Source organism: Meriones unguiculatus, chromosome 1, assembly GCF_030254825.1.
Source record: "Meriones unguiculatus strain TT.TT164.6M chromosome 1, Bangor_MerUng_6.1, whole genome shotgun sequence".
Lineage (NCBI taxonomy): Eukaryota > Metazoa > Chordata > Mammalia > Rodentia > Muridae > Meriones > Meriones unguiculatus.
This window is the reverse complement of record NC_083349.1, coordinates 178837516-178861476: the sequence shown is the minus strand read 5'-3', so window position 1 is coordinate 178861476 and position 23961 is coordinate 178837516. Positions and strand designations below refer to the sequence as shown.

At 45.3% G+C, this 23961-nt stretch overlaps 2 protein-coding genes across 6 annotated transcripts in view; both read left to right on the top strand.

Moving 5' to 3' along the window:
* Positions 1 to 8341, top strand: part of Pou2f3 (POU class 2 homeobox 3) — an 84590-nt gene extending 76249 nt beyond the window's left edge. The window contains exons 11-13 of the mRNA XM_021636910.1: positions 3828 to 3894; positions 5107 to 5242; positions 7218 to 8341. Of these exons, the coding sequence (XP_021492585.1) occupies positions 3828 to 3894; positions 5107 to 5242; positions 7218 to 7257 (243 nt within the window). The 3' untranslated portion in view covers positions 7258 to 8341. The remainder of the gene's footprint in view (positions 1 to 3827; positions 3895 to 5106; positions 5243 to 7217) is intronic.
* Positions 8342 to 15640: 7299 nt separating this feature from the next.
* Tlcd5 (TLC domain containing 5) lies at positions 15641 to 23702 on the top strand. 5 transcript variants are annotated; one of them, XM_060372169.1, is made up of 3 exons: positions 15641 to 15870; positions 17131 to 18670; positions 20520 to 23702. In XM_060372169.1, the coding sequence occupies exons 2-3, from the start codon at positions 18406 to 18408 to the stop codon at positions 21056 to 21058; spliced, it is 804 nt and encodes a 267-aa protein (XP_060228152.1). In that variant the 5' UTR covers positions 15641 to 15870; positions 17131 to 18405; the 3' UTR covers positions 21059 to 23702. The 5 variants fall into 5 exon arrangements, with proteins under 5 accessions (XP_060228152.1, XP_060228161.1, XP_021492576.1 ...); XM_060372178.1 differs by having other exon boundaries at positions 15641 to 15946; positions 18471 to 18670; XM_021636901.2 differs by having other exon boundaries at positions 15644 to 15870; positions 18471 to 18670.
* The last annotated feature ends 259 nt before the right edge of the window (positions 23703 to 23961 follow it).

Genomic DNA, 23961 nt, shown 5'->3' with positions numbered 1-23961 from the left:
CAACAAGATCATTTCTCTAAGTGACTCTAGTTAGGAACAGCAGCTGATACACCTTGGGAAGGGTGGCTAGGAAGGCTTCCCCAAGGAGGTCATTAATGCCTGAGCTGAGTCTGCAAGAGACAGGTAAGTGTGAGGCGGAGCTGTCTCCAGGGGAGATGTGAGAACAGTGAGGTGGGGAAGAACTTGCAGTGCGTTCACGGAGCTGCGGGTGGTTCCATGTAGAGGAATGTTGAAAAGTGAGGCTGAGCTGATCACAGGGCAGGTGATAGAGAACAGCACCAAGAGATAAACAAGGGCTGGGGGTGTAGTTTATTTGGTAGAGTGCTTGCCTACTATGCTTGAGGCCCTGGGCCCCATCTTCAGTGCCAGCATGTAATCTCAGCACTCAGGAGGTGGATCCGGAGCTCGTGGTCATCCTCAACTACTTAGCAAATACAGGAGCAGATTGAGCTACAGGAGGCTTATCTCAAAAACAAACAAACAAAAATATAGACAAAAGGCCTCGGTTAGTAAACTGAGAACTGGTTCAGGGCAGGGAGGTTGATGGAAGGAGAATCCTTGGGATGACTCAGAACGTTCAGGTTGGGCTGGTTGGGTAGATGGTAGCAGTATACGTGGACCAAGCAAACAGGATCAGCCGGTTTTGGAGTGGGGAAAGGTAGGACTCCAGTTCTTTGCATCATCATGATGTAGGTCTGTAGGACACTTAAGTGGGACTGTCCCTAGAGACTTGAGATGATGGCTACAGAGATCAGAGAAAAAGCTTGGATGGAGACAGGGGTTGGGGGTATCAGAGCAGTAACAGGTAACAGGGGGTAAGAGGTGGCAGTTGAAGTCCTGAGTGAGAAGAAACTCTCTTAAAGAATTTGTATAAAGAAAGAGAAAGGTCCACTCCCAAACCTTGGTGACATCAGCCATTTGAAACAAGAGGATCAAGGGAAGAAACAATGGAGGAAGAGCCTGAGAAGGCAAGAAATAAAACCAATTGCATATGAGAGGTCTAGCCAGACACGAGTCCCACAGGAGCATTATGGGAATGCAGATAAAAGACATTCATGTCAGGATGGCATCCACAAGTAGGTCCTGATTTTGCCTGAAGCCCATGATTTGCTTGGAGAACACTATGAATTAGCAAGACTAGGTCAGCAGGCTGAAGGAACAGCCTGTGAAAAGGCATGCTGTTAAAGAACCCCAGACTGAGCTGTCTCCCAAAGGAATCTGGGTTCAAGTCCAAGTAACACACTGTCCAAGATGTCCTATGCTGTCTTCTGGCACCTGCAGAAACCAGGCGTGCCGATGGTGCACAGACATACATGCAAGCAAAACACCCATACACATAAAACTAAATAAATCTTAAGCCACATCACACCTGGAAGGCAAAGTTCCACAGCAGACATCCTGCGAGAAGAGGATAGAGAATGTCTTCTCATCCTCTCTTTTCCTCAGATCTTGATGGAATGAAAACTGGTGTCCTTTGTTTCTGATACAAAGCAATCTTAAGATAGTTAAGTTGGGGCTGGAGATATGGCTCAGAGGTTAAATTCTTCTAAAGGGTCCTGAGTTCAATTCCCAGCAACCACATGGTGGCTCACAACCATCTATAATGAGATGTAGTGCCCTCTTCTGGCCTGCAGGTGTACACACAGTCAGAACACTGCATACATAATAAATCTTGTTTTTTAAAAAAAGATAGTTAAGTTATAAAAATAAATTAATAAGGTCTGGAGAAATGGCTCAGTGGTTAAGAGATCATACTGCTTTTACAGAGGACCTGAGTTCAGTTTCTAACACTCACTTGTGCTCACATCTACTGGCTGCAGGGGATCCAATGTTCTGGCCAACATGGGCACTGCAGTCACATGCTCATGCTTCCCCTCCCCCTACCAGCACATATACACATAGTTAAAAATAAAACTTTTTTATTTCGTTTTTTTTTTGATACAGTTTTTCCCTATGTAGTTTCTCTATGGCCGTCCTGGAACTCACTCTATAGGCCAGGCTGGCCTTGAACTAAGATTTGTCTGTCTCTGCTTCCCCAGTGCATGTGCCACCATATCCAGCTAAAAATAAAATATTTAAAAAAAATTTAAAGGGGTTTGGAAGATGTATGTACCTCTATGGTATAGCACTGGCTCAGCATGCATAAGAATATGGGATCAGTTCCCAGCAACACACACGCGAGCGCACACACACCACACACACACACACACACACACACACACACACACACACACACACTGCATGATTGTACAGATCACTTTGGCACCATTTTCCTACCATATGTTAAAAAAAAATTCTTTAAGGAGCCATATATGTGTATGTTTACATATGCATAGCCTGTCTAGCTGGGAACGGGAGGAGCCAATGACAGTAGCTGCATACATTATTATTCATTTGAAAACAACATACTTCTTGGGTGTGGCATCTGGGAAGGGAGGAGAGGAGGTTATTGATAACATCTCTCACCACTCTGCCCCACCTCCCAAACTGTCCCACACTGGCCTCTACCCCTTTCGGCCCTGCCCACCAAGGAAGCTCACTGTGAAAGGTAAGTGGAAGTATAGAGAAGGATTGCTGTTGGAGGGGAGGGTCATAGCAGGTGGCGGTCCCTCTGTGGAGCCTCTACATCAGCAGCCATGAAAACACTGGCCACAGCTTCCCTGCCAACATGAGGAAAGGAGAAGGAGTGAAAATATGCCGATTTCCACTCAAAACTGAAGCTAAAAAAATAAACAGTAGTCCATAGCCTTTCTTTAGGGAGTAAAAGAACATTTAACAAGCTGGTGCACTTTACCAGCCATAGGGTTAGAGGCCTTATGGACATTATCTCATTAAGTCTTAGTTAAAAGAAATATCAGGGAAGTGCTGCTGCCGTTTCACAGATGAGAGAACTCAGCCTCCCTGGGGATGACAACTTACAGTCATGCAAACGGTGAATGGCAGGGCTATGTCTCAAACCCGGGTCTGTCCATTCCTTAGGATTTCTTGTTTCAGGCTGGTTTTGGGTAATCATGAGAGGTAGGGTCCTGAGCTGGGAGGTTAAACTTTAGTGTGTGTGTGTTAGTGTGTTGGTAGGCCAGCGGTCAACGTTGGGTATCTTGCTCAATTGCTTTTCATCTTATTTCTTGAGATAGGGTCTTCCGCTGAACCTGGAGCTCCCTGGCTTGGCTACATGGGTTGACTGGCAAGCCCAAAGGATCCCCTTGTGTTTGCCTTCCCAGCACAGGATTACAGGCTTCGACTGTTGCTCCTGGCTTTAACATAAGTGCTGAAAATCTGAACTCAGGTCCTCATTCTTGATAGGCAAGCATTTTACTGACTGAGCCAGGCTGTCTCCCTAGTTCCTGAATGGCTCCTTCTGGTATTTTAACTCTCTGCCTGCCTCTTTTTTGGGGGGGCTTCACGGTGAGGCAGGTTCTTGCTATGTATCCCTAGCTGACTCAGAACTCATAGCAGTTCCCCTGCCTCAGTCTCCCAAGTGCTGTGACTACAGCTATGGAAAGTAGAAATGGAGCAGGCAGCCGGCAGCATCTGCCAGAGCAAGGACCTCAAAGGCTTGCCCCTCTTACCACCAGGCACTTGGACAAGCCTTCAGCCTGGCAGTACAAAGAGGGGGAGTAGTCTGTGTCAGGAACAAGGAGCTTCCAAAGCAGGCCAGAAGCGGGTCTGGTATGTAGTCCACAGGTCTCCCTAACGAAGTACAAGGTGAAAACTATGAGTAGAGGGTCACCGAGGAAGTCATATTGCTCTCTGCAGCCGTTAGCCCACTGTCCTGAGAAAAGAAGGAAGATGCGGCATGGACACTCACAAGCCTCTCTTCCTTTCAGGTCTCTCCCTCAGGGTCTCTGGGCTCCCTCTCCATCCCTCCAGTCCACAGCACCATGCCTGGAACAGGTGAGCTTTCAAATGAGGTTTCCAGACACCACCAGAATTAATCTAAATAACCCAGTAAAACTGAAAGGGCCAGGGAATGGTGGCATATACCTTTAATCCCAGTGCTTAAGAGACAGAGGCAGGTGTTCAGGGCCAGTCCGGTCCACAAAGCAAGTTCCAGGACAGCCAGAGCTACCTAGAGGACCCCTGTCTCAAACAAAACAAACAAACAAAACCTGAAAGGCACTGAACCTAAGTGTGTCTCAGAAGACATTAAATTAAAAACCAGTGCTGGGAGGAACAGGCTTCCATGATCATGTAAGTTTGAGAAATGCTGGTAAGCAGAGTTTAAGCGAACAAGTGTTTGTTTTGATTTTTATTTCAGCATGGCTGAGCACTCAGGGTGTAATGCATTCCAAATGAGCTTTACAGAAAGCCAGAGGAAGATGGGTTCCCAAACACGTTTCCAGGGTTCTATTTTCCTAAAAGCACCTGTAGTGTGTCAAAGATACAGTGGCCATATTTCCAGCTGTCCTCTTAGAAGTGCTAATAGCTGCCTCAAATGCTGACATAAGGCCCAGTACGTCCTTTTTTTTTTTTTTTTTTTGTGTGTGTGTGTGTGTAATCTTAGTTTGAATAGTAAAATATATGGCACTCTATCCATGAAATACATGTTGGGGTTCCCAACACAAGGAGTATATATTTAGTCCAAAGCTACCATTTTACAGAGGATGAAGATGAGGCTCAGGGTGGCCCAGGGCAGGCCTGGGGCCAAGAGGAGGCTTGGGACCCCTTCAAAGGGACCACGTGCATTTTCTTTGTGGAGTCAGAGAATTCGAGATTCAGGCAGTCTCTCTGTTCCCAGGTTTGCTTTCTCCCCGAGCCTCTGCTTTTCCTAAGCTTCATATTGTCTTCCCTTCCCGCCCAGGGTGTGTCCTGAAGTAGAATGATTTTGGCATTTGTCCTCCATGCATTTGGCAAGTTTTGGACTGCCAGAACCAGCCACACTGCTCTGAGTGACTGGGCTGCAGGGAGCACTTGAAATGAGAGCCCCACCAAGGGTGGGCTGACGGGTGGGCCTTGCTGTGGCTGTGGTGGAAGGTGGGCAGATGGGGGTAGAGTGCCCATTGCGGATTACATCAGGAAGTTGTGTATTGGAAGGGCCGTGTCACTAAGGTCGGCAGACCCAGCATGCATTATTATGGCCTTGTTTTTGTCTCCCTTTGTCCTTAGTAACGTCATCCTGTTCCCCTGGGAACAACAGCAGGCCTTCGTCTCCTGGCTCAGGACTCCATGCCAGCAGCCCCACAGCATCTCAAAATAACTCCAAAGCACCAATGAACTCCTCCTCCGGCTTTAACTCCTCAGGGTAAGTGGAGGGCAGTGAGGAGGCCTCTGGCAGTCTCAGGGGCATTCGAGGAGTTGGGCCAGTGCCATAGGCGAGAACTGGGAATGGAAAATGGGTAGCAGTGAGGATGGGATGGAAAAGAGAGGACAGGGTGAAGAGCTAGATAGACTGCATCCCCAGGGAGCTAGGATTTACAAAGAAGCTGTAGCCAGTGAGCAGTCCTGGCAAGGACTGATGTCAACAAAGCCAAAATTTCCATCCTCACTCTGATGGTGGAAATTTCCAAATGCTCACGTGCAAAATGATCAGGTCCTTCTCAGGGCTCAGGAGCACTCCACAGCAGGAACTCCAAGTCACAGGACACTCTGATGTGAGTCTAGAACTAAGGTGTGGACCAGCTTTGGCCTTCAGGTGTGGCTGACACAAGGAGTCAGAGAAGAGCTTCAGAATCTTGTCTTCTAGTTACACCTGGGAGGCAGAAGGGCAGGCTCTCCTGGGCCTAAGCTCTGGGAAAAGCGTTCTTAGAATAGATGCTATGAGAACCCTCTCCAGTGCAAAGGAAGACAGAGGTCTGAAGGAGGCTGTGGGGCTGGGCAGACAGTCTGGCTGGTAAAGTGCATGCCTTGCAAGCATGAGGACTGACTCTGATCCCCAGAACTATATTTTAAAAAGCCCCTTGTGGCAGTGTGTTTGTAATCCCTGGGCTGGGGTGGAAGTGAGCTCCTGGCCAATGAGAGAACCTGTCTCAAATAAGGTGGGCAGCAGTCTTAAAGATGACACTCAAGGTTGTCCTCTGGCCTTCATACATGTGCACAAAATTGTCTTAGTTAGGATTTCACTGATGTGAAGAGACACCACGACCATGGCATGTCTTATAAAGGAAAACATTTAATTGGGGCTAGTTTACAGTTTCAGATACCATTACCATCATGGCAGGAAGCACGGCAGAATGTAGGCAGACACGGTGCTGAAGAAGGGGCTGGAAGTTCTGTATCTTGATCCTAAGGCAGCAGAAGAAGACTGTGTTCCACACTGGGCGTGTGCATCACTGGGTGTAGCTTGAGTGTATATGAGACCTCAAAGCCCACCCCCACAGTGGCGTACTTCCTCCAGCAAGGCCCCACTTCCTAATAGTGCCACTCCCTATGGGCCAAACATTCAAACACCTGAGTCTATCTAGCTCGAAGGTGGTGGCGCATGCCTTTGATTCCAGCACTTGAGAGGCAGTTGAGTTTGAGGCCTGACTAGTCTAAAGAACAAGTTCTAGGACTGCCAGGGCTACACAAAGAAACCCTGTCTCCAAAAAAACAAACAAACAAATAAACAAATACATGTGTCTATGGGGCCATTCTTATTCAAACTACCACACAGATGCACATTCTTTTTTTAAAAAGAAATTTGGCCATGGTGGCATACATCTGTAATCCCAGCATTTGGGAGTCTAAGGCAGATTTGGAGGCAGCCTGTCTTTTTTTTTTTTTTTTGAGACAGGGTTTCTCCGTGTAGCCTTGGTAGACCAGGCTGGCCCTGAACTCACAGAGATCCACCTGCCTCTGCCTCCCAGAGTGCTAGAATTGCAGGCATGCACCATTCCACATGGCTGAGAGACGCTGTCTTAAACACACAAACATACCAAGTTGAGTGATAGGTTATACGACTGAGCTTTATAGGGAGAGCAGAATCCACTTGTCCAAATCCAGGCAATTCAGCAAGGCATCTAGCTTCTAGCTTCTATTGTCCAGATGTTTCATAGTCTATATAGTCAGAATTTCTGGGGCTGAGGAGACCCAAATAATATTAGTAGTTTAATATTGGAGATATGATTCATATACCATAACTTTTACATGGTTCTACAGCCATTACAGTTATTCTAGAATATTTTCAGCACCCCTTAAGGATCTCTCTACCTTCCTGTTAGCTGTCACCTCCCCATTGGTAGCCTTTCCCCATTAGGTTTGTAACTCTGGGTTTAGCCTGTTTTTCCTTTTCCTTCCAGATCATGGTACCGTTGGAATCACCCCACCTACCTCCACTGAGACCAAAAACTTCCTCCCACTCCCACTCCACCCGGCCCTTTGTTCCCACTGGAAGGAAGGAAGTCATGCCTTCCATGTATGGACAGACTACTTTGAGAACAGTGGGATGAATGGCCACTGCTGAGAGCAACCCCACACTCTTGCCTTCTCTGGGATCCAGAGCCTCCAGAGAACCAAACTATGACTGAAGGCCACACTCATGCCTTGGTCTCTTGATCAGCCTCCTGGGAATTGACCATGCTTGCCTGCCTTGCCTGTGACTCGCTCCTTGCTCTAATGTTTTTGATGGCTTCACTATGGCTTCATGTATTGGAGAAAGGGCATTCCACCATTGTTAATCTTCAGCTCTCCTGTGGGCTTCTGGGGACAGCTATTTGCTCAGTGCGCCAAACTTCAAGAAGGGTAGCTCATGGTTTTGACTGACCTCAGCCACAGTCCTGTCTCTACCAAAGCCTTATCCTGTTTAATTAGCACAATTTTCCCACAGAATCTCCATTTTGCCCCATTTTCTGATAACCCTCACTCCCTCTTCTCCAACTGAATCTGTCCATTCTTGGGTCCTACAAAGTCCCTTCCTCTCTACAAATGGCCGAGCTACCCTCTGGTCCTGTTGCTCATTCCGCAGGTTCTCCTCTGTTGCCCACATCTCGCCAACTTGAAGAACACACATCTTTTCTCCGCTCCCTGTGTCTCCTTGCCATGTTCCCTCTCCTTTCTCCTGGCCAGACAAGCGAGGAAACCGAGAGAGAGAGAGAGAGAGCCACTCCTGAGATGCTGGCCACATTCTTGTACATAGTCCTTTCCTGTTCTCCATGACCTTTCCTCTTTAATATGTAAATTTCCAGCGAAATGTTTAACTCAGGTGTGAATTTTTGAAGATGTCTCTATAATATTTTATCTTCTACTAGAAAAGGAGGGGGGATACCAAAGTGTATTCTCCAGAGTTCCCACGAGCTGGGGGTTCTGCTGACTTTGGGGGAACATTATATGTGGAGTCTCCTTCTGTGGGTCTGTGTGTAAAGCTGTCACATGAAGCCATCCCAGAAACAGTAACTTTTTTTTTAAAGACTGAATATCCAAGAAACTGTTGAGAGTCAAAGGAATCTCTCTGTTTCTAAATATATTTGTATAGCAATGACATAAACTATTCCATTGTTAATAACAAGAGGTGTTCAGAGGAGTGTTTAGTGCCTTTGTGTGGGGGTTGGGCAGGGGGTGGGGTGGGTGGGTGTGAGTGCAGATAATGGAAATGGGATGGGGGAAAATAGTTTCGTTTGGAACATGTAATGGCTATTGGGGATGGTCTGTATTAAGACAGCCCCCCCCCCAAATGTTCTTACTCAGTGAGACAGAAGTACTTTGGGAGCCTGGCAGGGAGAGATTGTTCCTCATTTTGTAAGAAGGGAGTTTGGTGAAGATTTAAGGTCATGTCACCTGAAGCTATAGGAGGTGGAGGCCAGGGCTAATCTGTCTTATGTATCCTAAATATTGACTACTCCACTGCCGTTATTTACAATGGAGAGCAAAAGCTCCCTAAAAAACAAAGGATTTGATGACTGTCTGTATTGGCTTGAGGTCAGCTGCTATTGAGCTTTTCATTAGGTTAATATTTGTTGGTGGTAGAATTTGTTGTTGTTGTTTTTGTTTTTTGAGGTAGGGTCTCATTCTGTAGCCCAGGCTGGCCTCAAGCTCATTATTTAGCCAGATTGAATTTAAACTCATTGCAATCCTCCTTCCTCAACATCCTAAATGATAGGATCACAGTCCAGGAGGCTACCTCAACCATGACTGGTGACCCAGCTTAATAAAAATAAATAAGTAGATAGATAGATAAGTAAATAAATGGCTGCAGTTCCTAAGATAAACATTGATCTGTGAGGAAGAAAGATCTGTAAGAGCTGGTGAGGAGAAACAAAGATTGGGATTTGTGTTACTCTTACATAGCTGTGATCAAAATGCCTGACAGAACAACCTGAGGCAGGAAAGATTTCCTTCAGCTTAAGGCTTCAGATGTGTTTGTTATAGCTGGCAGAGCAAAATAACTCTCAGTATGTCAGAAAGGAAACAACAAAAGGTTAGCAAAAAGGAGCAATGGGTAGATAACCTCAAAGACCTTCCCCTAAGTAGAGCCCCCTGACTAATGTCATCATCCCATTATGAATCTATCAGAAGATTATTTTTGGCCAGGCATGGTGACACAAGCCTTTAATCCCAACACTTGAAAAGGCAGGTTGAATCTTGAGTTCAAGGCCAACTTGGTCTACCAAGTGAGTCTAGGACATCCAGGGTTACACAGAGAAACCCTGTCTCAAAAAACAAAACAACAAAAGATTATTTCATTCCTTAGGTCACAGCGCTCATGTACTCTTCTGGAAACATCACCACAGACAGGAGTATGCCTTGTTCCTGATGTCTCAAAACCCAATCAACTTGCAAATCAAAATTAGCCATCATAGGATTAAACATTTATTGCAAATAATTATAACTAATTATAACATACACATGGGAAACCTATACAGAAACCATCAAGAGTCTACTATTCCTGGTGCTTGAAATTATTAAGGTTCAGGAAGAGCCGCGCACTGACCACTCGGACACCAGACTCAGAGTGATGGAAGTTAATTGAATGCTTAGCAAAGTCTGACTAGTGTGGATCCAAGGAACCAAGATTGTGACCCTGAGCTGTCTTCAGAGTGAGTTTTTAAAGGAAAGAAGACCATAACCAAGCAGGAAGAATCAATTCTAGTCCAAGTACATTGTGCCTAGGTAGCTAGACACAGCATTTTAAGCTGATTGGCTGGGGTTTAGGGAAACTTTTGGGAACTTTTCAGTTCTCCACCATTCCAGGAGAAGGGAACATAGCAGGGTATTTTGGTTCAACTCTAACAGAAGATACATTTATCTTTAATATGTTCAAGTAGAACATGCACTTATCATTTGTTGTTTTATTCTAAGCAGCAAGCATTGAATTGTAAGTAAAAGGCTATTATATCAGTGCCTAAGAACTTGAATTCATTTTCACTTTATGATCAAAATGGAGACTAAAGACAAAATGGCTTCAATAAAGACAAAAGCAGGTGCCAACAGAGGAGCTACAGTTATGCTAAAAGCTAAAGTAAGTCTCAACAGAGGGGCTGTAGTTTATGCGAAAAGTTAAAACGGGCCTCAAGAAAAATCAGCTTATATTCTGACTTCTGTTTTGTGCCATAAAGTGGGAAAGTTCTATTGGTAGTGGTTACTTTGGAAAGATAAAAAGATGTAGTTAAAAAGGGTGGTCCACACCTCTAATCCCAGTGCTCCAGAAGCAGAGGCAAGCCGATCTCTGTGAGTTTGAAAACTGTATGTGTGTGAAAGAGGAGAGAGTGCTGAGGTAAAACAGTGGTGGTTTCTGCAGGCTACACCAGACACAGGAGGCTCAGGTAGGAAGATTGCTTGAGCCTACGAGTCAACACTAGCCTCAATGGCATAATGAGACCCAGTTTCAAAAAGAAAGTGCATGTGGGAGGCTAGCTATGCATCAAAGAAATGGTGGAAGGAGTCCATGGCAGTCATTTCAGAGTCTAACGGAAGGACACTGCTGTACAAAAATATCCGTGCGGATCACTGCACATCCATGCGTGTTGCTAACAGAGGTCAGAGTGGACCCTTTCCTGCTCCATTATGTGCTAGCCACCTTGACATCCCACCCAGGTAGGTCCTGAAACCATCTCCTGCACCATCCAAAACTCATTGCTCCATATTTTGTGAGCAGAGACTTGGGAAGCAGAGACAGGTGGATCGCTGCGAGTAGAGGCTAGTGTGGTCTATGTAGGGAGTTCCAGGCCATCCAGGGTTACAAAGAGAGTTCGTCTCAAAAACAAACTGAAGGATAGCCTAGATGTTTGGCCTTTAGTAGCTCCCGATGCCCATTGACTGGGACATTTGCTGAGTGTAAGCAAAACTGGCAGGTGGGCAGGATTCTGTAAAATTCGTATTTCCAAAGAAGTTTAATGCAAGTTGTTTGTTTGTTTGTTTGTTTTAGCTGCTTCATCATCTAGGAGCGTCTAAGAGACAAGCACCTAAGAGCAACATTTGCTGTGTGTGGAAGGGTAAAGAAAGGAGGAAAAGACTTCGGCTGTTGATCGTTTCATACTGTCTATTTATATACTTACAGCAGCGCCCTGCCTTTTGCTGGCCTGGTTTTACAACGTAGCTCAGACTACAATATTTTGTTTGTTTGTTTGTTTGTTGTTGTTTGGATCCTTTGTGGCACAGGTTAGCCTGAAACTCACTATGTAGATCAGGATGATCTCAAGCTACTGAGAAATCAAGTACTGGGATTACAAGCCTATGCCACTACGTCCACCTTCTAAGGCAAAGACTTTTGGGTCCAGTTCAGGGAACCTGCCTCTAGCCCCCAGGTGTCCAGGCACTGGACCCACTGCCGTGGACACTCCAGCATATCTCTGAGTATCCTCTGTCCTGTCCCAGTGTCCTCCATCCCTAACACACTCTGTTATCTCTAAGGGCTAGCATTGCTACTTGCACATAATAGGGCATTTAAGAGTTTTAAAGCTAGGCAAGGTCATGCATGCCTATAATCACAGCTCTCAGGAGACTGAGGTAGGAGGAATCAGGAGTTCAAAGCTAGCCTTGGCTATGATAGTGAGCTCAGGGTGAGCCTGGACTTGAATTAGACCTTGCCTCAAACACTGGTACACACAGGGAATCTAAACCAGGGAATTGTAAACATTTTACTCACAACCCCTTTTCAGCAGAGAAATTCTTACAAGACATTCTGCATTATATATATATATATATATGTATATATATGTATATATGTAATATATAAACACATCTATCTATATACATATAAACATATATATATATATACATATATAGTGGCATTATATTGGTATATAAGGCAAACATTTACTGGTAGAAAAAAATCAGAGTATTTTAATTCAATTCTTTGGTATAAATTAACCAGTTAAAAATTACATAAACAACTTTGCATAGTAATGAAATGGACTTGCTTGTTTATTTTTACAAAAAATTAAACCTTGACTTTTTTTTTGATTCAGGTTCTCACTATATAGCTCTTAGATAGCCTCACACTCATGAGACCCTGCCTCTGCCTCCAGAATGCCAAGGTTGAAGGCCTATGCCACCACACTCAGCTAACAACCTGGAATTACATGTTTGACTTTGATTTAATTTTTTTTAAAAGATTTATTTATTTATTATGTATATAGTATTCTGCCTGAATGTATGCGTGTGAGCCAGAAGAGGGCACCAAATCTCATTGTAGATGGTTGTGAGCCACCATGTGGTTGTCGGGAATTGAACTCAGGACCTCTGGAAGAGCAACCAGTGCTCTTAACCTCTGAGCCATCTCTCCAGCCCCCATTGACTTTGATTTAATTTTTAAAAACATTTATTTACTTGTATTTTATATGCATTTGTGCCTCACCCGCACATATGTCTGTATGAGGGCATCAGATCCCCTGGAACTGGAGTTACAGACAGTTGTGAACTACCATGTGGGTGCCAAGAATTGAACCCAGGTCCTCTGGCAGAGCAGCCAGTGCTTTTAATCACTGAGCCATCTCTCCAGCCCTAAGTTAATTTTTTTTTTTAATCTGTAAGCATTCAGAAACTAAATTGTGCTGCTGTCAAATTTTTTTATGCGTGTGTGAGAGACGATGTTAGTAGAGAGCTTCACTGATTTGGTGGAGCAGAGACTGACTAAAGATAAGTTAATATACTTTAGGGGGCCGGAGAGATGGCTCCGTGGGTTAAGAACACTGGCTGCTCTGGAGAGGACCCAGGCTAGATTCCCAATGCTACGTGTTGTCTTGTGACTACCTGTAACTCCAGTTCCAGAAAATCCTTCATCCGCTGGCTGCTGCAGGCACTGCGTGAACGTGGTGGACAGAAACACATGCTGGCAAAACACCCATACACATACAGGTTTGGTTTGGTTTTGTTTTCAAGACAGGGTTTCTCTGTGTAGCCTTAGCTGTTCTGAACTGAGTTTGTAGACCAGGCTGGCCTTGAACTCACAGTTTTCCACCTGCCTCTGTCTCCCGAGTGCTTGGACTAAAGGCGTGTGCCACCACATCCAGCCCACATATAAAATCTTTTTAAAAAAGATAGTACCATTTCATTTCAATAATAAGCCTGATTTCAGAACCCCAGTCACTTTTGTATAAAGGTCCATTTTCCTTGAAAGAAAAGACACCTTCTCAACCCTAAACCTGTAGACCACTTCAGCCATTTATTTATTTATTTATTTATTTTTGGTTTTTTGGAGACAGGTTTTCCCTGTGTAGCCATGGCTGTTCTAGACTCACTTTGTAGACCAGGCTAGCCCTGAACTCACAGAGCTCTGCCTGCCTCTGCCCCCTATAGTGCTGGGATTAAAGGCGTGGGCCACTGCACCTGAGGACTCCTTCAGTCTATAACAGTCTGTTCTTTGGTGGAAAATAGAGGCAGCAAGAAGAAAGTCCCAGATCAAGAGACTGGACTGAAAACAAAATGCTGAGGCAAACACAAACCAAGAGTTGGGTCGGCTTATAGACCTGTTGAGTCTTGAAGCTCACTGTGTTGCCATTCTCCAGGCTTTCATTCTCTGTCATTTGGTCTGTCTCAGCACACTTCCAGTGGGTCTCCAGCTGCTGCTCTCACACTAATTTTAACTTTTTTTTTTTTTTTTTTTTTTTTGCCAAGTGCCCCTGTAGCACCTGTTCTTGACTTTGGTAGCAAGCTGGAATCACCTGGGTATCAGTGATTGACGTCCACACTGATGCTCTGATTTACTTCTTTTGGGGTGTGAACTTGGCAATGTCAGTTAAAATGCTATTTAAATAATTCTATGTGGGGAGATGACGAATCACTGTCCAAGGCTTGGATAGAGTAGCTCAGTGGTAGAGTGCTTGTTTAGCATGCCCAAAGCCCTGAGTTCAAAACTTAGCACTGCCAGAGAATTACTGTTAACATGCAGATTCCAATTTAGTTATGTCCAGAGTTAGGATCTGGGGTTGCTCATGTCCAGCAAACAACTGGGGTGATGCTGATTTTGTGGGCGGTCTTTGGTTCCTACCACACACTGGACTACAAAAGCTGAGAGAGCATAGCAGTGTTTTTTTTTCTTTGCTCAAAGCATCACAGGCTTCCTCTTAGCCACTGAAGGAGATGGCTTGGCCAGACACCTGGAGCTGGCATCAAGACAGCTGAGGTTCTCTGGCAACAGCGGCTCTTAAATGTGACTAACCGTCTGAATGTGACCCCAGGCAGATTTTAAAACACTTACTCCTGCCCCACACCACACCTGCCAGATCACAACCTTTAAGACACAGTCTTTACATGGGTGCTTTGCAATGTCTTTCCTGTTGCAGATGACCAACAGGCTTTGGACAGTCAGCTGTGCTGCTTCTAATGGAGTCTTCTATTGATTCTGCTTTCTCTTCCTTTTGAGAGATGTTGCCTGTAGCCCAAACTGGTTTGAATTCGCTGTGTTGCTGAGAATGACACTGAGTTCCTGCTTCCTGCCTCTGCCTACTGAGTGCTGGGATTACAGGTGTAAACCAACTGATTTACTCCTTTATTACCTCAATTGGTAAATATTCATTAAACCTGTCCCATACTAGGTTCTAGGGAAACAGGTGAAAACAGTGCCATTTCTACCTTTGAAGGGTTAGTATGATAAGGAACCAAAATGAGAACATTTACAATTCCTACACGAGGTCTTCACTTCTGGGCTCCTTAGCACCCCATCATTTTCAGTCTCAATGGGCCAGCCAGATCCCCCTCCCTACTCCATTATTCTAGTTGGACCCCACCCTAACCCCATTGTGTTTTAATTTGGAGACAAAGTATGCAGGCTAGGCTCCAGTTTACAACTCTCCTGCCTCAGCCTCCAAAGTGCTGGGATTACAGGCATGCGCCACCATGCCTGGCTCCAACCTTTTACTTTTAAACCTTATGTTAACACTCATACATAATGTATGTAATGCTAAATACATACATACATACATACACACACACACACACACACACACACACACACACACACAGTAATGCAACTCCCAGGACTAAATATTTTTCTGGCACTCAGTGTGCTTGTTTCAGTACTCAGAGTCAAGCAGGAGACCAGAGACAGAGTCTTGCATCACCTGTTGTGCATTGTGGGTGCTTAGTAGGTGCTCAGTAAATGCTTGGTGAAGAGGCTCACTGAGTGGATCAGGATTTACTGCGATAGAGTACTGAAGTTTGAATCCAGGGCCTCACTCGGTAGGTAAACGTTCTACTGCTAAAAAGCCAGACAGACACTCTACAACCACAGCCCTACTAAGATTTAAACAGACAACAAACAAGCGCAACAGACTGCCCTTCCCTTCTCTTCCCTGTCCAAAGACGGACCCTCCATCCTGCTCCCTTTGACCCGGCCAGCATCCACTCTGCCGTCTGTCCTCCCAGCCAGCAGGTGCCCCTAGACCCCCGGCTCCTCCTCCTCTGCCGTCACAGCCTCGTCTCCCCCCGCCCCTCCCCCCTACATCTTCCTGTCGCCGCGATCCGGGCCCTGGGCTGTGGGCGCCCGGGCGCCCGAGGCTTCCCGGTGCGCTCGTCCAGGTAACAACGCTCGCCGGCGGGATGGGCATCGGCCTGCCCTTGGCGCAGACGGGAAAGGAGGCGGGCGGGCGGCCAGGTGCGCGTGGGCTCCTCTGCCCCGGGGCACCGGGTCCTCTCTGCGCCAAGCTCTGGACACCCAGCAGGATGCCTAGCTAACGGTCCCGGATGGGGCGATCCGTGCTGGAAGCCGGGCGTGGCCTAAGCCTTGGGCACTTCCCCACTGCGGGATGCGACCTTGCTGCTGGCTCGGAGCCCCGGGCTGCAGCTCGCTTGAGGCCCGGAGCCAGGCGCCCGCCCAGCACCGCTGCTCTCCGGGATAGGGGAGCCCGGGCACTGAGCTGCGAGGGCCTGGGAACCTCCCAGACCCCACACCAGACACGCAGGCTCAAGGTCACAGAACTGAGTCTGCCGTTTACAAATGCCTGCTTTTTACTGGAGTGTTTGTAAATGGGCTACTGTTTCCTCTCTTGGGCCAGGGAATTAGGATTCAGAGAAGAGGACTCTAAAAATACTAATCGCCGAGTCCCAATCAGCTGATCCGCCTTACTGGCCAGTGACCCTGGCCTTTGAAAGGAAGTAAGGGGGACAGCGCTTTTCACTCGGGTACTTTGTATGTCTGCCCTTACTCTGAAGATTGGCCTAGAAGTTTCAGAAAATGTGTATTAGAACTGAACTGACTTTTTTTTTTTTTTTTTTTTTTCTTTCTGACCTTTTCCTGTTCCCAAATTTTAGTTTAAACACATTCTTCAGGTTAAGGAGATTTCCCCACTTACAGGTTTGTGATGTACACCTACTGTTTTCTTGAATGGGGACCTGGTTTCTCATGAAAGCTGAACAAAACTTGCCCTTTGCCCAAACCCTCTCTGGATAGCATTCCTGGGAGTGGCTCGTGTATTGAGAGGTGTTGGTCTGCATTTGTCAGAAAGGGGTGAAGGGCAGCCATGCAGAGAATTCCTGCCGAGATGAGACGCGTAGCTGACATGTCGTAGCTGACATGTTTGGGATTTCTTTTTTTTTTGTTTGTATTTTCAACAGAGGAGCTAATGTATATTAACAATGTAATTTTTTTGGGGTCTACTTATCTATATAATAATTCAGTGTTGACTACTGTCTAAATGTATCAGCAAAAATTAAAAAATGTAAGTTTTCTGACCTTACCATTGATCTATCTTGTATCTGTCTATCTATCATCTGTCTGTCTCTCTGTCTGTCTGTCTGTCTGTCTTTCTGTCTGTCTATCTATCTTCATTTTGAAACAAGGCCTTACTGTGTAGCCCTGTCAAGGCCTAGAACTCACTGTGTTGACCTGTCCTCCTCTAGGCCAGCCTCCTGCCTCTGCTGCCCCAGTGCTGGGATTATAGGCACTCACCAGCTACTTTGCTTCACTTTTAACTGAATAATACCTTAAGGATATTTTTGAATCTCAACATTTACTTAAAAATCCTTTTGCTTCCTTGTTGATAAATAATAGAGTTGGGAGACTTTCCAAGACGTCTGGAGTCTTTGTTTGGCTCTCTGTTTACATTTGCCTCAAGTTTCGATTTTGACTGATAAACCTGTGACCCAAATCCAGACCTCAGCCAAATTTAGTTTCAGCTTAACCACATTAAAATGCCTGGTGTCATGTGACTTCGAGCAGAAACCAAAGCGGTATTTTATTTGTTTATTTTTTGTGAGAGCTTTGCCTCTGTGTGTGTGTGTTTGAGTGCACACGCACACACACACACACACACACACACACACACACACACGCATATGGATGCCAGAGGTCAACCTCTGGTGGTATTCCTCAGTCCCTCTCTACCTTGCTTTTTGAGGTAGGGTTTCTCTACAGGAATTCATCTGTTTGCATCTGCCCGGCACTGATGTGGCTAGCACTCCATGTTTGGCTTTTTACATGGCTTTGGAGCTTGAACTCAGGTTCTCATGTTTACCAAATGAACTGACTTCACTCCCCTCTTTTGTGTGTGTGGTGTGATCCTGGGGATTGAACCCAAGGTGTCATACATGAAAGGCAAGTGCCCTACCACTGAGCTATATCCCTAATCCTTTCTCATTCTGTTTTGAGGCATGACTTCTGTAAATAGCCCAGGCTGGCCTTGAACCTGCTATGTAGACAAAACTGACTTGAAACTCGACATCCTCCTAACTCAGCCTCCTGAGTGGCTTCGATGACAGGCACACAACACAATGCCTGGCTAGTGCTAGGATTCATGACGTGTGAGCACATGAATGCTCACATGCTCACATTAGATGCACATGTTTTACTGTGTATCACTGTCCAAAGTCTGCAATCTCTGAAAGGTTATTATTGATATCTGGTCAGCGTTAGTTAAGTGTGGAGTTAGCGTAGTAATTCAGAGGGCAGTTGTTGGTTTCCAGGTCACAGCTTTCATCAGCTGCCAACATCGTATCTCTAGAGGGCTTAGAGTTATACATACAGCAGCTACATTTACGTACATATATAGTAAAGAGTTTCAGTAAAGGCCTTGTCTTCCTATGATTTGATAGTAGCAATTTGAGCATGTTCACAAAATGACTGCTGCTATTTTCTTAGGGTACATCCTTTGTTTTCCTGGTTTTGGTCTCTTCTGTCATAGGATGGCATTAGGTCTGTGTCTGCAGGTGCTGTGCAGCCTGGGTGGCTGGCTCTCACTCTATGCATCTTTCTGCCGCCTGAATAAGCACCGAAGCTATGAGTGGAGCTGCCGGCTGGTGACCTTCACCCATGGAGTCCTCTCTATAGGCCTGTCTGCTTATATTGGCTTCATTGATGGCCCTTGGCCTTTTACCCACCCAGGTAGGTAGAGGGGACAGTAGAGATTTTTTTTTTCCTTAGGGGTTTGTGATTTGGGAAGTTGAAAAAATTAACTTGTGATAGTGAACATTTCCCTTCCTAATAATTTATGTCGCAGTCTTCACTGTCAACTTTGATATTGTGTACGTCACCTGTTGCTTCTGTTGCTCATAAATCTTTTGTGCTACTGGGGCTCTTTTCTTTTCTTGTTTGTTTGCATTTCTGGAGATTGACTCTAGGGCTATGAACATGTTAGCCAAGTGTTTTATCATTGGATTGTGTCCCTGGTCTCTTTCATGTTTGTTGGTAAGCTGACCATGTTGGCTTGGCTGCTCATTCTGTAGTCAAAGCTGGCCTTAAATGTATGCTTCCCTGCTTCAGCCTTCTGAGTAGCTAAGATTAAAGGCTCATACAACTTGGATGTTGATTTTTTTTTTTTTGAGATAAGTTGTTTTTTAGCCCAAGCTGTGTAGCCTTGGCTGTCATGAACTTGATTTGTAGACCAGGCTGGCCTTGAACTCACAGTGATGGCCTTGCCTCTTCCTCCCTGAGTGCTGGGATTAAAGGTGTGCACCACCAAGCCTGGCCTAAGTTTTGTGTTTCAATTGAAGACTCTTTTTTTTTAAAAATAATTTATTTAATTTTATTTTATGTGCATTTTATGTGGATGTGTCTCGTCCCTTGGAAATGGACAGTTGTGAGCTGCCATGTGGGTGCTGGGAATTGAACCCGGGTCCTTTGGAAGAGCAGGCAGTGCTCTTATCCACTGAGCCATCTCTCCAGCCCCCAATTGAAGACTCTTAACCATTTCGAATATATCAGGTAGTTTTACCTCATGTTTTTTGGACAAGAGGATACTCTGAGTTTGGGAATTCTACTTTCAGGATGGGTTTGAGCTGCCAGTTTCCAATAACCTAACCCCCTAGGTTAATAAATGAATCTGATGTGCATGACAGAGTGGCCCAAGGGTCTGCAAACAGACCGGTAGCTCTTTAAAAAGCGGGGAGAGTTAGAATAGTCACTGAAACAACAAAGTACTATGTTATTTTCTTCCTAAGGAAGACCATTGTGGTTGAACAATGAAATCATTCATTGAAGTCTTTGAGGTTTTATTACTGTTTTATTGTTTTTCCTGACGTGCTTTTGAGACTCTTGTCTACCCAGGCTTGAGTTTACTCTGTAGCCTCTCTCTGTCTGTAATCCACAGCCTTGAAGGCTGAACCAGGGAGATTGCTAAAAGTTCCAGGCCAGCCTCCGCTGCAAAGCAAGTAGTAGGAAGACCCTGTCTTGAAAAAGCAAAAACAGAAGCAAACCAAGGAAGACCACAGTTTTAGATGTTAAGTTTGTTTGTCTTTTTGAGACAGGCTTTCATGTAACTCAGGCTGGTCCTGACTCCCTGTGTAGCAAAGGCTGGCCTTGTCCTGATCCTCCTTCTTCTACCACCCATGTGCTTAGGTTATAAGGCCAGATTTTAGGTTTTATTTTATCGTTATCATTTTAAAAAGCTTGAGTCTGTCATTGCTTTTGTCTTCTTTAGTGGTTCAGAAAGGTTTGAAAGACAGCTGGGCGCAGTGGTGCACATCTGTGGTCTCAGCAGTCAGGGAGGCAGAGGCAGGTGGATCTCTGTGAGTTGGAGGCCAGCCTGGTTTACAAAGAGAGTCCAGGACAGCCAAGGCTACACAGAGAAACCCTGTCTCAAAAAATGAACAGAAAGAAAGAAAGAAAGAAAGAAAGAAAGAAAGAAAGAAAGGGAAAGAAAAAAAAGGAAGGAAGGCAGACAGTGGCGGAGGATTCCTGTGCAGGTGGCCCAATTTCCAGCCATGTTGTTTTCTTCTGTCTTGATCTGTTTCAGGCTCTCCGAACACACCCCTCCAAGTTCATGTTCTGTGTCTTACCTTGGGCTACTTCATCTTCGACTTGGCCTGGTGCATCTATTTCCAGTCTGAGGGGACCCTGATGCTGGCTCATCACACACTGAGCATCTTGGGAATCATCATGGCCTTAGTGCTTGGGGAGTCGGGAACAGAGGTCAACGCAGTTCTCTTTGGAAGTGAGATCACCAACCCACTGCTCCAGCTGCGCTGGTTTCTCCGAGAGACAGGTCACTACCACAGTTTCACTGGGGATGTGGTGGACTTCCTCTTTGTGGCTCTGTTCACTGGTGTGAGGATTGGTGTAGGCACTCATCTCCTCGTCTGTGAAATGGTTTCACCCACACCCAAGTGGTTTGTGAAGGTTGGGGGGGTAGCGATGTATGCTGTGTCTTGGTGCTTTATGGTTAGTATCTGGCGCTTTGCATGGAAGAAGAGCATCAAGAAGTATCATGCATGGAGAAGCAGGCAGAATGAGGAGCGACAAGTAAGACATAATGGGCATCTCAAGACACACTAGCCAAGGCCTGCTCCCAGTGAATGGGTTGGGTTGAACTGGCCGTGGGGCCAGGGTCAGAAACAGAACTGAGCTTATAGTGCTGAAGAAGTGAGCTAATAGTGCGCTTAGGTTTTGAAAAAGGGCTAAATGAACCCATCACATCAGTCAGTTTCCAAGCTAAGCATATGCAGTATTGAAACACTCACTCCTGCAGTGGTATTTGCACATCCGCAGTGGTGACTGACATTGCCTCCATGCTGACTGGCAAGTGGGTAAAACTGTATAGTGAGGGCCATTGTCACCTGTTTTGGGGTCCCCATGTTCATGGGAGGCCTGATAATCAGACAGCTTTTGAAAAGGACTTGAGTCAAATTAGTGCTGTTTCTTGCCCTTTTGGAAATAACTCCATCCTCACACTTACTCCTGATTTCCATGAGACATTTTAAGTACGTTCACCCCATGTGCTATAAAGGGAGGAACTCTCCGGAAGGGACATGCATTAGGTATCCAAGTATCTGTGAATGGGATCTGTTATGCAGAGAGGGACAGAAGAATGGGAGTGAAACTAGAAATGGCAGAGACTCCCCGCTGAGCCTCTCTACACTGACTGTGTCAGAGGTTCCCAAGGATATCCTTGGTTTCCATGATTCATCAAGACGACTCAGGGCTTAGCCTACAGTCTCACAGCTTTGATCTGTGACAATGACAGGAAACAGAGACGACTCAGCAAAGGGAAGAGGAACCTTTGTCAAAGCTCATGGAATCTAAGCATAAGTTTCTAAAGTCTCCTGCTTGGATATGCAGGAGTGATTCATGACAACACACATCAAAGTCATCAAAGACGTGGTGTCCAGAGCTTTTGCTGTCAATAGGTCCTGTAAGCTCATTCTAAGTAACACAAGGCAAATTTCAGGTTTTCCCGAAGCAGGCATTCAGCGTAAGCCATATTGTTTCAGAAACAGTTTGGGAGCCATGAGGCAATCCTAACAGTTTCTGTGGGAGCCCTCTCCAAGTTGAAGTTCCTAGGTGCCAGCCAAGGGCTAACATTGCAAGCAGGCCTCTGCAAGGATAGCAGTTCAGGATTGCTATGTTAACTCTTGTGTGCACAAAAACTGTAGAGCTAGTGCTTTGGATGCAAGATGAACGAGGTTTGGGTAGATTTAGATTTACTTGGTCCTGTTGTACGGGTTCTGCCCTACCAGGAAAAGTATGCCAGTTCTCAGGGCTTTTGTGAATTAATCTGCGAGGCATGAGAGGCGATGGCTAAATTCCATGGGGATTTACCATGTGGATTCCACTGTACTTGAGATGGAGTTCAGGTTTCAGCTCCTGGTACATACTGCAAACTAGAACCAAAGATTTCAATGTATGTATTGGCCTCAGGGTAATGAGGCTATTTCCTTCCTTCTTCCCTGCCTTCCTTCCTTCTTCATCTCCCTCCCTCCTTCCGTTCCTCCCCTCATTCTTTTCTTTTCTTTGTTTCAGATACATTCCCTTTTTATCACTTTTTCCCCCTCTCCTGAGACATGGTCTTGCTTATATTGTTCAGTCTAGCCTTGAACTCTATTCTCCTGCTTAAGCCTCCTCAGTGCTAGGATTACAATCCTGTGCCACCATGCCTGGCCGGAATGTAGGGCTTCAATGAAAAAAAAAGTATTACTTGTTTATGTATTTGTTATTTTTACTGTTATTTAGATCAATGGTGATTGGTTAATTCAGGTGGTAAGCCAGGGAATGATGCTCCTGAAGATGCAAGGCTGAGTCAGTTCAGCAAGCAGTGTCAGTACCTTCTGTAGTCACTGGCTACACTAACCTAATGAGTGAATTTGCAAATGATGGCGTTAGCCATCATACCATCATGAGGGAGAGGCTGGAAACCAGATATTCTTCCAAATGGAAAGGCACTTTAGCAGTGGGACCTTTAAGGTGACTGTTATAAAGGTAAAGGGATCGCTTTTGGCTGTTGGGTTTTTGTTTTTTGGACAGGTAGCACCGTGCCTCCTTTTTGTATGATTTGTGTCTCAGATTTGCCAGCAAATCTTTCCAGCAAAACTGTGGTAGAATTGGAAACTGGGGAATGCTGATTTCAGCAAAAGCATAGTCAAAAAGAGTGGCTTGGCACACGAGCATAAAGAAAAAACAAAACAAAACTGGCTTTTGTATTTTGGCACCATGCAACCTGCTCCTGACCAGACAAGTGAACAGGCTTAATCTAATGCTGGCTGTTTTCTCCCTTTATCCTCAGAACTAAAGGATTGTAGATCTTTGTTTGAAGCAAACTCAAGGGAATGTCCGTAGGGTTATTTATTTATTTATTTATTTTCTTGATAATAAGACTCCTGAACTAGTGAGAAAGGGGGAGGAATTCTTCACTCCTGCTTGTCTTGATGTTCTATCTAGTAACTACGAAGAAGTTTCCCTTAGAGACAAAGGTAAAGATGACTCAGAAGTTGAGGTTGCCTGTTTTTACAACACAAGTGAATGAAGGGCAGATTAATATGTGATGCATCCCCAGACACAAAAGGGAATACTTACTTGCATTTGAATTACTGTGTAATCATCACTGATATTGCTCAAGAAAGATTTATATTTCAATACGATTTGTACTAAATTTTATAAAAATAAAATAACTTTTATAAACCCAGAGTCTGCCTTTGTATCTTTGCTGTGGTTTTTGCCAAGAAAAAAACCAAAAAACCAAAAACAAACAACAACTTTGGCTTGTAGAACTGTTGACGTCTATTCATGCTCAGTGGTGACTCTGCTCTGTAGCACCCAGAAAATAGTTTGCCGAAAGAGGAAGACTAGCATTCTGGTTTTACCACCTGTTTGAGCAGTTGCTCCCTCCCTCCCCAGTTCATCAGGCATGCCAGGCAAGCACTCTACCACTGAGCTATATCCTCACTCCTGCGACTGGCCTACTC

Excerpts from the sequence above, each read along its gene's own strand:
- Tlcd5 (XM_060372169.1), top strand. The coding sequence starts at position 18,406 with ATGACTGCTGCTATTTTCTTAGGGTACATCCTTTGTTTTCCTGGTTTT. Across the intron at positions 18,671-20,519 it reads TTGGCCTTTTACCCACCCAG|GCTCTCCGAACACACCCCTC; the intron begins GTAGGTAGAGGG and ends GATCTGTTTCAG.